General features: G+C 47.6%; 1 protein-coding gene across 1 annotated transcript in view; it reads right to left on the bottom strand.

Annotated features, from left to right (window-relative positions):
• ITGAV (integrin subunit alpha V) overlaps positions 1-9909 on the bottom strand; it is an 84300-nt gene extending 74391 nt beyond the window's left edge. Inside the window, exon 1 of the mRNA XM_084643080.1 lies at positions 9553-9909. Coding sequence (XP_084499206.1) covers positions 9553-9707 — 155 coding nt within the window. The 5' untranslated portion in view covers positions 9708-9909. The remainder of the gene's footprint in view (positions 1-9552) is intronic.
• Positions 9910-15330: the final 5421 nt, after the last annotated feature.

The following is a 15330-nucleotide window of genomic DNA, read 5'->3' as shown; positions in this document are numbered from 1 at the left end:
CAGATCCTCTTGGCTGCACTGTGTCAATAAATCTGGATTTGAGATTGTTCTGGGCCAAAAGATATGGAGGATTTTTCTGAGGCAGGTTGTACGGAATGAAGACAGTTTGGACATGTCATACTTTCTCATTCCCCAGCATTCTGCACTATAAAGTAGTGCTGAAAGTACACTGCTCTTATAAATCTTCAGTTGGTTTTGGTGTTGTATTTTGATGATTTCCAGACTGTATTTAAGCTCCTGAAGGTGTTTCTGGCTTTACTGATTTTGTACCGGATGTCCTGGCTTTTTCCACCGTCCTGGCTGATGGTGCTGCCCAAGTACGTGAATGTTTCTACATTGGTGAGCACATAATCCTCTATCCATACTGGTGATGGTGAGGCAATATTAAAGGTCATGATAGCTGTCTAACTGCAGTTGATTTTCAGTCCAATTTGCTGGCTGAATGTGTCGAGTCGAATTGTTTTTTCTTGTATATGGTGTTGGGTATGTGATAGGAGAGTGACATCATCTGTGAAGTCCAGGTCTTCAAGGGATGAGAAGAGTGTCCATTTAATGCCTCTTGGCATGTGTTCTGTTGTACGCTGCATTACCCAGTCAATGGCAATGCTGAAGATGATTGCAGACATGACACACCCCTGCCATACTCCTGTTTTGATTTCAAAAACTGAGCTCACTGTGAACGATACTGCATGTAAAGCTGTCCTCTAGTGTCTGTCCCTAAGTGTAGCACCTTACATTTGTCTTTGTTGAATTTCATTTTGTCATCTATAGCCTAGTTCTCCAATTTATCAAGATCCCTTTGAATTTTAGCCCTATCCTCCAAAGTGTTTTCAAACACCCTCCCCACAGCCATTTTGTGTCATTTGCAAATTTGATCAATATACTCTCTAGTCATACACCAGGTCATTAATAAATATAACACCAGACCTAGAACAGATCCCTGTTGAACCCCACTTGAGACCTCCCTCCAATCTGACATCATTCCATTGATAGTTACTCTTTGTTTGCTGCTACCCAATTATGTATCCACTTAATGGTAGTTCCACAGAGCATGCATTTCTCCAGCTTACTTATCAGACTGTGACGTGGGACTGTGCCAAAAGCCTTGCTAAAGTCCAAGTATATTAGGTCCACAATATTCTCCCTACCCACCAAACCAGTTATTCTGTCAAAGAAGGATATCCAACTGGTTTGGCATGATTTGTTTTTAGTAAACCCATGTTGGCTGCAAGTGATTACCCCTGTTTTATACATTGCTCTAGTAGCCTACCAGGTATCAAGGTCATGCTGACTGGTCTATACTTCCCCGGCTTCTCTTTTTTAAAGATGGGCACTACATTAGCCCTTCTCCAGTCTTCCAGGATTTCTCCTGACATCCATGAATTTGCAAATATTATTGCCAGTGATGCCAAGATTTCTTCACCTAATGCCTTCAGCACCCCAGGGTGAATATCAGGCCCCTCTGACTTGAATTCGTTCAAATTAGACAGAACATCTCTGATGTGTTCTTCACTTATCCTGATCTGCATCCCTTCCCCTTTACTGCCTATGGTAACTTCACCAGTCATCTGGTCACATATTATTTTTGTGAGAAGACTGATAGAAAGTAGGCATTGAGCAGCTCTGCTTTCCTATTGTTTATGTCAAATATGTATTTGTCAGAGCCAGAGACTCCAGCCAGTAGTGGCAGAAGCAGCCAAAGCAGGGTCTGCTGCACTGGTGGGAGGAGGTAAAATGGGGCAAACTGGGGCAATCCCTCCTTCCACACCACCTGGATACAGAACTGTGCAGAGGAGACCATACAAACACAATGAGGACCCTAGGACCCACATCGCCTCCCTCCTTATCTGCTCATGTGGGCTCCATATTCAGAGAACCTTCAACACTTTGGAGTGGACTTTTTCTGCCCTATGCTGAGTGGCTGTTTGTTCCAGCTCTCCCCTGTCCTCACTGGGTATGCCCTGTGGTATAGCCACGGCTAGCCTAGGACAGCTGACTTTAGCTTGTGGGGCTCAGGCTAAAGGGCTAAAAATCATGGTGTAGATATTCAGGCTTGGGCTGGAGCCCAAGCTCTAGGACCCTTCATCCTTGCAGGTCTCTGCTCTGTACCCCTCATCCCTCTTCTCTTCCCTTTCCATTTACCTCATCCCCTCCTAACTAAAGGGGGGGGAAATTGTGGAACCAACATGTTCTTTGCTGTCATCACATTGTTTGCTCCGCTTATGTGTTCTACCCCCTCCCTCACCCTGTGTCTGTCTAGTCTATTTAGATTGTAAGCTCTTCAGGACAGAGACTGTCTATTACACTGTGTTTGTACAGAGCCAAACACAATGGGACCCCTTTGTTGGTTGGCCCTTACGTACAAGCAAAATTAACATGTTAAATAAGAAAAGAATACTTCTAGCAAAAGGAAGAGAAAAGACAGCACACCCAGTATCTCTCACCCCTAGAAACTCGTAAGAACATACTATGTTATAGGATCCCCCTGTCTATGCTAGGAATATTTTCAGATAGATTTTAAAACCAGAGAGAGCCATAACAGAGACCTGGTTTTAGAGAGCTTTGGATAGCATGGCTTGTTTAAACAGAGTCAGTCTTAAAACTGATTCAGTGAAACTGATTCAGATAGCCATAGTGTAAGGCTAGCAAATTAGTTAGCTAACCAACTTCAACACTGGTTAGAAAATATCCCCTGTGTAGACACAGCCAGGTTTCTTAATCTTCTCTACATTTCAGCAGCTGGTTTCTAAACTGTCACTTAAGCAATTCTTAGTGCACTTACCAAAGTGAAGCAAGGGTGCACCAGATTTTCAGTTGGGGTAAATCAGTATAGTCAAGGGAGCTACGTAAGTTATACTAGCTGAGGATCTGGCTCACTGTTTTGAAATCAGTCAGAATGATTCCTGAACAGCTAGTCATGTTACAAGTGAATCCCAAAAACTTAAGGCCTGATCCAAAGCCCAGTGAAGTCAATGCGATTCTGTTTTTAATGTTGCTGGTTTTCATGCAGGGATAGTAGGACTGGTGGTGGCAGTCAGAAATGAAACAAAAAGGTACTTGATGTAGTCAAGACAAAGGAGTGCTTGTTTCAATGCAATATGCAGTGCACCACGGGTAGGTATCCCAGTGTGCAACTCACTACTGTCCACCAGTGCATTGTCTTTTGGAAAGTTTTAGCAATGCATGGTGGGGTCAAAACTAGTCGTGCCTCCAGGGTCAAGTTCCCATCATGCAACTTTCTCCAACCCATAATGCCATCTCTATTCCATAATTTTTGTTCCTATTTTGAAAATCCCATGAACTTGCAAGGGACTTGTCACAGTCCGTCATCTCTGACGGAAGCATGGAGCCGGCACAGCTCTGAACTATTGTCATGAGCATTGCAACCACGGGACACATGATACTCCGATATCTGCAGAGCCTCAAGAAGAGCCACGGAGAACGTGATGATTCTCTGGAGAAAAGACTGCAGTGGGACATAGTGAGAACCAATTCAAGATTGTTGGTGGTGTTCACAGAGCAGCTGCAAATGGTGGAGTGCCAGTTCTAAGCCTGAGAAACGAGCACTGACTGGTGGGATGGCATTGTTATGTAGGCTGGGGATGATGAGCAGTGGCTGCAGAACTTTTGGATGCGCAAGGCCACATTCCTGGATCTGTGTGCTGATCCCCCCCAGCCCTCCAGTGTAGGGACACCAGAGTGAGAGCTGCACTGACAGTGGAAAATCAAGTGGCATTCACACTGTGGAAACTTGCAGTGCTGGATTGCTACCAGTCAATGAAAAATCATTTTGGAGTGGGAAAATCCACTGTGGGGAGCCATTGTCAGACAAGTGTGCAGGGCCATTAATCATCTCCTGGTACACAGGGCTGTGACTCTTGGCAGCTTGCAGGGCCCAGAAGATGGATTTGCAGCAATAGGGTTCCCAAACTGCAGGGGCAATAGAGGGCACACATATCCCTACTCTGGCACCAGACTGCCTTGCCACAGAGTACATCAACAGAAAGGGCTACTTTTATGCAAGAACTGGTAGATCACTGAGGATTCTTCACAGACATCAATGTGGGCTGGTCAGGGAAGGTGCATGATGCTCACATCTTTAAGAACAGAGGGCTGTTCTGAAAGCTGCAAGCAAGGACTTTCTTTCCCAACAGGCAGACTGCTATTGGAAACATTGAAATGCCAACAGTGATCCTGGGGGACCCAGCTTTCCCCTGCCTTACGAAGCCATCCACCGACCACCCTGACAGATTCAACTACCAGCATAGTATCTGTGAAGCAAAGGGGGAAGAGTTGTTGCCAGCATGTAGGGCAGAGATAGAGCAGCTGTCTGCTGAGTTTGAATAGCCAGACACAGGGGCTATCAGAAGAGCTGAGCATGGAGATATAGGAGCTATATTAGGGAAGCTCTGGAAGAGCACTTTAACAGAGAGCCACAGTAAGACACTGTGGTGTTCTGTGTTCTACATGGCTCTGCAGTTTGGGGACCTGTTACGAATTGTGCAATGTTTGATGCACATCTACGATCATAAAACTGGCAATGCACCTACTAATTTTGTGGTGCTTGCTGTACATTTATGATTGACAGACACAACGTCACAATGATCCTATGAGTCGTGTCACAGTTTACAATAAAAACTAAGTGGGTGCTCTCATTGCCACCAGGCACTCTGCAGCATATGTTCAGAATTAATGAAGATTAATTATTTTCCAAACAATAAAGTTTTATCGAGTAACAAAAAATGCTGCAAAAATTATGTGCAAGTTAAAAATAAACACATTACAGCCTTAATAAATTTATGAAGAGGAGCTTAAAAAAGCTAGGTCAAGTAAAGAGTCGGTGACCCCCTAAAAAACAAAAAACACATTCTACGTAGCAGCAATAAAAAAGGCTACGAGATCAATGATCCATGTCACAAGTTTGGCAGAAATCGTATACAGGAAAAGCTGTGTTATCCAGCACTTTACCAACCAGAAAGCTCTATAAACCAGCATTTCTGATCTTCCCTACCTGGCTCAGTGTGGCTCCCCGGAAGTGGTGGAGGGACAGCAACAGGGGCTCCATGCACTGCCCCCATCCCATGGGCAGAGGCAGCACACACAGCCGCCTAGCCACACCTCTGCCTAGGAGCAGCAAGGACATGCAGCTCCCTGCCAGTGGCGACCTGAGGTGAGCGCTGCAAGAATCTGACACCCCGCGGCCCCTCCTGTGCCCCAACACCCTCAGCCCTGAGCCCCCTCCCACACTCAAACTCCCTCCTTCTTAGTTAACTGGAATTTTTGACTTACCAGCAAACCCCCCTCCCCCCCGCCTCCATTCCCCCAACATGCCAGATAACAAAAGCTTTTATTGTAACATGATCCAATGTTGATGTCACTAAATGCCTTTTCCTAATATAATGAAAAACAGTTTTCTGGGATTTCTGCACAATGGTCCACTGAAGATACCATGTAGTTTGTTGTTCACTGCTTATTTTCTCTCACATACAGTGGTTGGACCAAATGGGCAAGCTATGTTTTTACATACATTGTCAAGCTTCTGCGTACCACAAAGGAAGAATCATGGATCTGATCCTGCACCACTGAAGTCAATGAGAGTTTTGCTATTTAGCCACAAGCATGCAGTGGGGATAAAGAGAAGGCTAACTGTTCAATGTGTGACACAGGAAAATTTTGTACACAAAGGACAAGCTTCAAGATTTATAATCAGCTTTTTGGAGGGGACTAAGGTTTATAACTTGTGCTTCATTCCATTCTTGATGTTAAATTTTCTGGACGTTAAACTTCGCAGCTCCCATAGGCCAGGACTAGCGCTCTGGGTGGAGCAACGCACAGAGCTGCCTGGCCAGTCCTCCGTCTAGCAGCGAGGGGATGTCACAGCTTCCAGGGATGTCACCGCTTCCAGGGGAAACCCCCAGGTAAGTGCTGCCCAGAGCCCGCCTCACCCCATCCCATGCCCCAACCCCCTGCCCCACCCAAACTCTGCTGCTTCTGGGAGGGGGAGGCACGGAGCCAGGTAGGGAGCCTGCCGGCCCTGCCAACCACCCCTCAGCACCAGGAGGGGGCCCGGGCCGCATGCCACCACCCGCATGCCCCCAGCACAAGCAGGGATACCGGGCCGCACGCCACTGCCCATGCATCCCAGCACCAGCGGCGGTCCCAGGCCATGTGCTGCCACCCGTGACCCCCCCCAACACCAGTGGGGGACCCAGGCCAAACCCCAAACCTACTCAGAGCCAGTGGGGGGCCCAGGCCGCCCTACCCCAGAGCCCGTGGGGACCCCGAGCAGCCCCCTGCCAAGCAGCCAGGCTGCCCTCCCCCAACATCCGCAGGGGCCCAAGGAAGCTCCCCGCCAAGTTTTATTCACTGGTATTTTTAGTAAAAGTCAAGGACAGGTCAAGGGCTGTGAATTTTTGTTTACTGCCTGTGACCTATCCATGACTTTTACTAAAAATACCCGACACTAAAATATAGCCTTAATTATGATCACTACTTTGTATGTATGCAATCTGGTGTAAATATCATGAAGTTGATATTTCAGAATGTGTGTCTCTTTCGCAGCAAATATATACATTTATGAAATATGCAATACAGCTAATGATTCTGCAAACACCCGAACCGGTCCATTGTATAAAATGTAGGGTAGCACATAAAACCTTGATCCTGCAGAGTTATACATGTTCTTAACTTTAAGGGCATTAACGGTGAATAATTTCATTGAATGGGACATGCTTAAAGTTAAACAGATAGTAAATCTGCAGTATTGAGGCTTAATTTTGTAGGGTAAGCACACAAGATACATATTTTGACTGCATAAAGATATAAAAAAATTAAACAGGTACTGTTCAAAAACAAAACATAACAAAAACAGTCTCTCTCATTTGGCTGGTCATCTGGAAAACGCCAGTACTCTAAGGGTTAAAAGCAAACAAACACTATAGTAAACCAAAAAGAAAAGGAGTACTTGTGGCACCTTAGAGACTAACCAATTTATTTGACCATGAGCTTTTGTGAGCTACAGCTCACTTCATCGGATGCATACTGTGGAAAATACAGAAGACGTTTTTATACATACCGACCATGAAAAAATGGGTGTTTATCACTACAAAAGGTTTTCTCCAGCAGGAGAGTGCGGTGGGGGGAGAGAAAACCTTTTGTAGTGATAAACACCCATTTTTTCCATGGTCGGTGTGTATAAAAACATCTTCTGTATTTTCCACAGTATGCATCCGATGAAGTGAGCTGTAGCTCACGAAAGCTCATGCTCAAATAAATTGGTTAGTCTCTAAGGTGCCACAAGTACTCCTTTTCTTTTTGTGAATACAGACTAACACGGCTGTTACTCTGAAACCTATAGTAAACCAAGACCGTTTACAATAAGGTATTAAGAGGTCAATCTGACTCCCATTAAAATCAATGGGAAAATCCCCCATAATTGACTTCAATGGGAGTTGGATCAGACCTTTAGTGCCAGAAAACAATAGGAGTATCTCATTTGTTTACATATTTACTATTGTTACTCAAGATATACAACCAAAGATAACAGTATCAAACTTGCAGAATGAAGACAGCACAAAAAAATGTTGCAACCTTTACAAGTTAAGGCAGGGTGACTTCTATTTAACTGGAGGAACAAAGAATGCAAACAAGACTGATACTTTGCAAAAAGTGTTACTCAATATTTATATAATTTTATAAACAAATTCTAGCTGTTAAAACCAAGAGAGGAGTAGAAAAATCACCCCATATGTCAGATGTATGCAAGTCTTCTACATCTAAAGTTGATTTTTGGAGGGGTGGGAAGGGCACAAAAAGGGAGAACTATAACATGTATCCCACCTAAAATATATAGATTAATTAATTAATTATAATACTCTAATTTGAGAGTTGATAGAAGAACTATGGAACACTTTTGTAAATCACCAGCTACATCATTCTGAATCCTTATTTTAAGGTGCCAATTAAAATCGGACCGCAACATCCTCAAATCTCACACCTTCAAGAAGAGCACACGAACAACAACAAAATCTCTACAGCACTTCTGATCCTTTAGAACCCTCAGATACTTCTCAAAATTCAGAGATATACCATTGAAATACCTCCACCTTTTCAAAGGGCTATATCAATGGAGTCAAACAGCTTCATACACAAGATTGGAGTGGGAAACAGATATTCTGATTACACTGATAAATTCAGCAGAAAAAAAATCCTATATTTTTGTTACCTGCCAGGGGAGCGACTGGGGCAGATTTTTAAAACAGGATACTCAGTGTATTGTACTCAACAACGCAAATACAAATCCGTGCCTAGATTTGCATACATAAAATTTACCATGATTATGACAGTCTTGCAATACTGTTAAGAAAATTTTCCAGCCCAAGCACATAATCTATTCCCCTGCCCGTAACTCTGATGAGTATGAAGAACTATATATTTTGCACACCAGTTTTAAAACAAAAGTGACCTGTCCTATATTTGCAGGGAGTAGCATTTTGTATACCCAGTTTGCGCAGACAAAGCATACGCAGGCACACATAAAAGGATGGATCTGTTTTTAAAAATGGCCCTTAGTGCCCACGCAGTACAATTTTTATGTTCTCATTCAAAAGCCAAGCCAAGATTGAACTGCACAAGATTATGTTTGGGCCTAATGAAATCAGTGGAAGTCATTTTGTTTCAAGTGGGCTTTAGATCAGTATTCCCTGGAAGAATGAAGGGATGATTCCATCCACCTGGGATTTAAACCAATTGTTTCAGGGTGTGGATATATTTAAATCCTTAATGTTAGGCCATTTAGCCATCCCCCTCAGAACAAACAGGCCAGCACTAATGCCTGCCATCCGCTTTCTTCTGAAAGGCTTAATACAGAGAACTTGGTTGATTTTCTCCCAAACAAAATATAAGCTACAGTAGCAATTTAGATGCTTAGGTAGCCTCCTTTTAGCTCAGTTCTTATTATTGTGTGAACTTCTGAATTACTTTTCTGGCTGACAAAGTTCTTTGCCACTGGTGATAATGGATCAGAGTTTCAAAAACAGAGTTCCCTTCAGCCACCCAGTTATGACTTCCACAGCCAAAAGCCACTCACACAACGCCCTCACTCTTTCATAGAAAGCGACCCTCATCATTGTACGCTTGGGATGCATCTCTTCAATCTCAAAACCACAGTGCGAGGGGACGAGAGAGGGGAGAGGGCCGGGAAAGAAATCAAATGTTTGGAGAGCCGAGCTAGAGTAGAGCAGGATGTTCGCCCGCTTCGGGGGCCAGGGGAAGAGGACGGGACTGGAGGCTTTGTTCATTTCACGAGTCTCCCGGCCCTCCAAGGGTGACCAGATGTCCGGATCTGACAGGCGCAGTCCCGATAGCTGGGGCTTTGTCTTATATAGGCGCCTGTGAGCTCCCTACCCGCGTCCTGATTGTTCACACTTGCTAGCCCCCGACCACCAGGGGCCACAGCCCCCCTGGGGACTCACGCGGCCCTGGAGACGCCAACGGGGACCCAGGCTGCAACACCCCGCCAGCAGCGTGCGGACCCCCGCCCCAGATACGTACGAGGAGGCGTCCGGGGCGAAGAAATCCACGGCGAAGCCGAAGTAACTCCCCTCCGAGCCGGAGTACACAGCCGGGCGGTCCACGTCCAGATTGAAGGCGCCGCCGAGCGCCAGCCAGCGGCCCAGGAGCAGCAGCAGGCGGCAGAGGCGAGCCATGGCCGGTGCCCCGGCGCCTGGCGATGCCCAGCGGATGCCCGAGCGCCCGCCGGCCCCAGCAGCCCGAAGCGGATCCCGCGGGCGGAGGGACGCCTGGCAGTGCCCGCTGCCGGCAGGGACCGAGGCGCGGGGCGGCGCGGGGCGGCGCAGGGCTCCGCGGCCGGCTCGCTTCCTTTTCGGTTGTGTTCCCCGAGCGACTCTCCCCTGCCACTGGGGCGGGCGAGGCTCCGCCTCTGCCCGGCGGCCAACGCGCCGCCCCACGCCGGGGCGGGGGGAGCCGCATCCTGTGGCGCTGGGGCAGGAGGGAGGAGCGTCCGGCCGAGGCGGGGACGCGACAGGGGCGGCGGCAGCCATGAGGGCGGGTGCTCGCTTCGCTCCGCGCACCCCCGCCGGCCGGGGAGGGGAGCCCGCCGGGGCCACCTGCTGGGCTGCTCGTGCGGCGGGCCTGGGGCGCCCCTCTGTGAGCGCCAGGCCCCGGGGCGGCAGGAGGTGGCGTAGGACACTTAGGTCGCCAGTCTCAGGTGCAGAAAAACCTGGGACGTCCAGGATGCTTCTGATCCCAGAAATCCAGACAGCGGCAGCGTGTGCTGAGCACCCTCCCAGGACAGCTGCCTCCGAGAAAAGGGAGGATTCCGGGAGAAGGTGGGCAGGGGGCACCCCTACTCGGGCAGTTGCCACTGGAGGAGAAGGGAAATGATGACAGTACAAAAGCCTGAAATCAGAACTGAGGGAAGAAGGGATTTTTTTTTTTTGTCAAACTATCTACAAAACCAAAGAGTGTACCTTAAAAGATCCTGGGAACAGGGACTGTGTCTTCATTCTCCCCGGGGTGAAATCATGGCTCTGTTGAAGGCAGTGGTAAAACACCGGTTAACTTCAGTGAGGCCAGGATTTCATCTGGTTTCTGTGGACAAATGCAAAATCATCATAATTAAGGCTTTTTTCTCACACATTTATTCTAATCCAAAAGGTGGAATGTTTTGGAAAGTTTGCTAAAGTTATAAGGCTATTTTTGAGTACTTTCAGGGTCCAAAGAAAATATATTTGGCACAGATTAAGAAATCAGATTTCTTACTTTTAAAGTTTAATTTGTCATACACTTAATCTTTAATGAGGTCAAGTGCTTTGACATTATTTAGAAACATCTGAGTCTACAGATAAGGGAGAAATGGTTGATGTTACATGTTTGGACTTTCAAAAAGCCTGTGATGAATTCCCTCACAAGAGGCTATTAAGGAAAAAAAGGAGGAGAGGGAAAGTGCCTTCATGTATTACAGTCTCGCTACAGGGGCAAAAGAAGTGTCAGAATGAATAGTCAGTTTTCAGCATAGCAAAAGGTTAATAGTAGAGTGCCCTAGAGTTCTTGGTGGGATCATGGTTGCTCAGTATTATTTGGAAGGAAGTTGTATGGTCTGTGTTATACAGGAAGTCAGATTAGGTGATCAGTCCCTTCTGGCCTTAGAATCTATTAATATAGTTGTCAGTGATCTCAGGAAAAGGTTTAAATAGTGAGGACCGCATTTTGGAGACTGCATAAAACTTAGATTAGTCCAAGCAAGAGAAGATTCTGGGGAACTTCAGAATACCTAGGAGAATGGGCAACATGATGGCAGATGAAATTCAAGCAAAGTAATAAACGTTGTAAGACATAATTTGAACTGTCCGTACACTGTGATTGGTTCAAAATTAACTTTATTCCCTCAGGGAAAAAAGGCCTGGATCCCATTATGGACACTCAGGGTATGTCTACACTACGAAATTAGGTCGAATTTATAGAAGTCGGTTTTTTTAGAAATCGGTTTTATATATTCGAGTGTGTGTGTCCCCACAGAAAATGCTCTAAGTGCATTAAGTGCATTAACTCGGCGGAGCGCTTCCACAGTACCGAGGCAAGCGTCGACTTCCGGAGCGTTGCACTGTGGGTAGCTATCCCACAGTTCCCGCAGTCTTCGCTGCCCATTGGAATTCTGGGTTGATATCCCAATGCCTGATGGGGCTAAAACATTGTCGCGGGTGGTTCTGGGTACATATCGTCAGAACCCCGTTCCCACCCTCCCTCCCCCCGTGAAAGCAAGGGCAGACAATCATTTCGCGCCTTTTTTGTCTGCTGCCAGCCAAAGATGTAAAGGATAGATGGAGTGGGTCAGAACAAGAAATAGACCAGATTTGTTTTGTACTCATTTTCCTCCTCCCCTGTCTAGATCACACTGCAGTCAGTCACAGAGAAGGCGCAGCGAGGTTAATCTAGCCATGTATCAATCAGAGGCCAGGCTAACCTCCTTGTTCCAATAACAACGATAACTTTGGTGCACCATTTCTTATTGGAACCCTCCGTGCAGTCCTGCCTGAAATACTCCTTGATGTACAGGCACACCCTTTGTTGATTTTAGCTCCCTGAAGCCAACCCTGTAAGCCGTGTCGTCAGTCGCCCCTCCCTCCGTCAGAGCAACGGCAGACAATCGTTCCGCGCCTTTTTTCTGTGCGGACGCCATACCAAGGCAAGCATGGAGGCCGCTGAGCTCATTTTGGCAATTAGGAGCACATCAACCACCACACGCATTATCCAGCAGTATATGCAGCACCAGAACATGGCAACGCGATACCGGGCGAGGAGGCGACGTCAGCGCGGTCCCGTGAGTGATCAGGACATGGACACAGATTTCTCTGAAAGCATGGGCCCTGCCAATGCATGCATCATGGTGCTAATGGGGCAGGTTCATGCTGTGGAACGCCGATTCTGGGCTCGGGAAACAAGCACAGACTGGTGGGACCGCATAGTGTTGCAGGTCTGGGACGATTCCCAGTGGCTGCGAAACTTTCGCATGCGTAAGGGCACTTTCATGGAACTTTGTGACTTGCTTTCCCCTGCCCTGAAGCGCATGAATACCAGGATGAGAGCAGCCCTCACAGTTGAGAAGCGAGTGGCGATAGCCCTGTGGAAGCTTGCAACGCCAGACAGCTACCGGTCAGTTGGGAATCAATTTGGAGTGGGCAAATCTACTGTGGGGGCTGCTGTGATGCAAGTAGCTCACGCAATCAAAGATCTGCTGATATCAAGGGTAGTGACCCTGGGAAATGTGCAGGTCATAGTGGATGGCTTTGCTGCAATGGGATTCCCTAACTGTGGTGGGGCTATAGACGGAACCCATATCCCTATCTTGGCACCGGAGCACCAAGCCGGCGAGTACATAAACCGCAAGGGGTACTTTTCAATAGTGCTGCAAGCTCTGGTGGATCACAAGGGACGTTTCACCAACATCAACGTGGGATGGCCGGGAAAGGTGCATGACGCTCGCATCTTCAGGAACTCTGGTCTGTTTCAAAAGCTGCAGGAAGGGACTTTCTTCCCAGACCAGAAAATAACTGTTGGGGATGTTGAAATGCCTATATGTATCCTTGGGGACCCAGCCTACCCCTTAATGCCATGGCTCATGAAGCCGTACACAGGCAGCCTGGACAGTGGTCAGGAGCTGTTCAACTACAGGCTGAGCAAGTGCAGAATGGTGGTAGAATGTGCATTTGGACGTTTAAAGGCGCGCTGGCGCAGTTTACTGACTCGCTTAGACCTCAGCGAAACCAATATTCCCACTGTTATTACTGCTTGCTGTGTGCTCCACAATATCTGTGAGAGTAAGGGGGAGACGTTTATGGTGGGGTGGGAGGCTGAGGCAAATCGCCTAGCTGCTGGTTACGCGCAGCCAGACACCAGGGCGGTTAGAAGAGCTCAGGAGGGCGCGGTACGCATCAGAGAAGCTTTGAAAACCAGTTTCATGACTGGCCAGGCTACAGTGTGAAAGTTCTGTTTGTTTCTCCTTGATGAAACCCCCCGCCCCTTGGTTCACTCTACTTCCCTGTAAGCTAACCACCCTCCCCTCCTCCCTTTAATCACCGCTTGCAGAGGCAATAAAGTCATTGCTGCTTCACAGTCATGCATTCGTTATTCATTCATCACACAAATAGGGAGATGACTACCAAGGTATCCCAGGAGGGGTGGTGGAGGAGGGAAGGAAAATGCCACACAGCACTTTAAGCACAGCACTTTAAAAGTTTACAACTTTAAAATTTATTGAATGACAGCCTTCTTTTTTTTGGGCAATCCTCTGTTGTGGAGTGGCTGGTTGGCCGGAGGCCCCCCCACCGCGTTCTTGGGCGTCTGGGTGTGGAGGCTATGGAACTTGGGGAGGAGGGTGGTTGGTTACAGAGGGGCAGCAGTGGCAGTCTGTGCTCCAGCTGCCTTTGCTGCAGCTCAACCATACACTGGAGCATTCTGGTTTGGTCCTGCAGCAGCCTCAGCATTGAATCCTGCCTCCTCTCATCACGCTGCCGCCACATTTGAGCTTCAGCCCTGTCTTCAGCCCGCCACTTACTCTCTTCAGCCCGCCACTTACTCTCTTCAGCCCGCCACCTCTCCTCCCGGTCATTTTGTGCTTTCCTGCACTCTGACATTATTTGCCTCCACGCATTCGTCTGTGCTCTGTCAGTGTGGGAGGACAGCATGAGCTCGGAGAACATTTCATCGCGAGTGCGTTTTTTTTTCTTTCTAAGCTTCACTAGCCTCTGGGAAGGAGAAGATCCTGTGATCATTGAAACACATGCAGCTGGTGGAGAAAAAAAAAGGGACAGCGGTATTTAAAAAGACACATTTTATAAAACAGTCGCTACACTCTTTCAGGGTAAACCTTGCTGTTAACATTACATACATAGCACATGTGCTTTCGTTACAAGGTCGCATTTTGCCTCCTCCCACCGCGTGACTACCCCCTCAACCTTCCCCCCTCCCTGTGGCTAACAGCGGCGAACATTTCTGTTCAGCCACAGGCAAACAGCCCAGCAGGAATGGGCTATACTGAGTGTCCCTGAAGAAAAGCACCCTATTTCAACCAGGTGACCATGAATTATATCTCACTCTCCTGCGGATAACACAGAGAGAGAGAGAACGGATTTTGGTTGAATGCCAGCAAACATACACTGCAATGCTTTGTTCTACAGTGATTCCCGAGTATGTGTTACTGGCCTGGAGTGATAGAAGTGTCCTACCATGAAGGACGAAATAAGGCTGCCCTCCCCAGAAACCTTTTGCAAAGGCTTTAGGACTACATCTAGGAGAACCGCAAATGCCAGGGCAAAGTAATCCTTTCACATGCTTGCTTTTAAACCATGTATAGCATTTTAAAAGGTACACTCACCAGAGGTCCCTTCTCCGCCTGCTGGGTCCAGGAGGCAGCCTTGGGTGGGTTCGGGGGGTACTGGCTCCAGGTCTAGGGTGAGAAACAGTTCCTGGCTGTCGGGAAAACCGGTTTCTCCGCTTGCTTGCTGTGAGCTATCTACAACCTCCTCCTCCTCCTCATCTTCTTCGTCCCCAAAACCTGCTTCCGTATTGCCTCCATCTCCATTGAAGGAGTCAAACAACACGGCTGGGGTAGTGGTGGCTGAACCCCCTAAAATGGCATGCAGCTCATCATAGAAGTGGCATGTTTGGGACTCTGACCCAGAGCGGCTGTTCGCCTCTCTGGTTTTCTGGTAGGCTTGCCTCAGCTCCTTCAGTTTCACGCGGCACTGCTTCGGGTCCCTGTTATGGCCTCTGTCCTTCATGCCCTGGGAGATTTTCACAAAGGTTTTGGCA

Source organism: Lepidochelys olivacea (assembly GCF_965140295.1).
Source record: "Lepidochelys olivacea isolate rLepOli2 genome assembly, chromosome: 11".
Taxonomy (NCBI): Eukaryota; Metazoa; Chordata; order Testudines; family Cheloniidae; genus Lepidochelys; species Lepidochelys olivacea.
The sequence above is the reverse complement of the archived record's forward strand: the minus strand, read 5'-3'. Positions and strand labels throughout refer to the sequence as shown.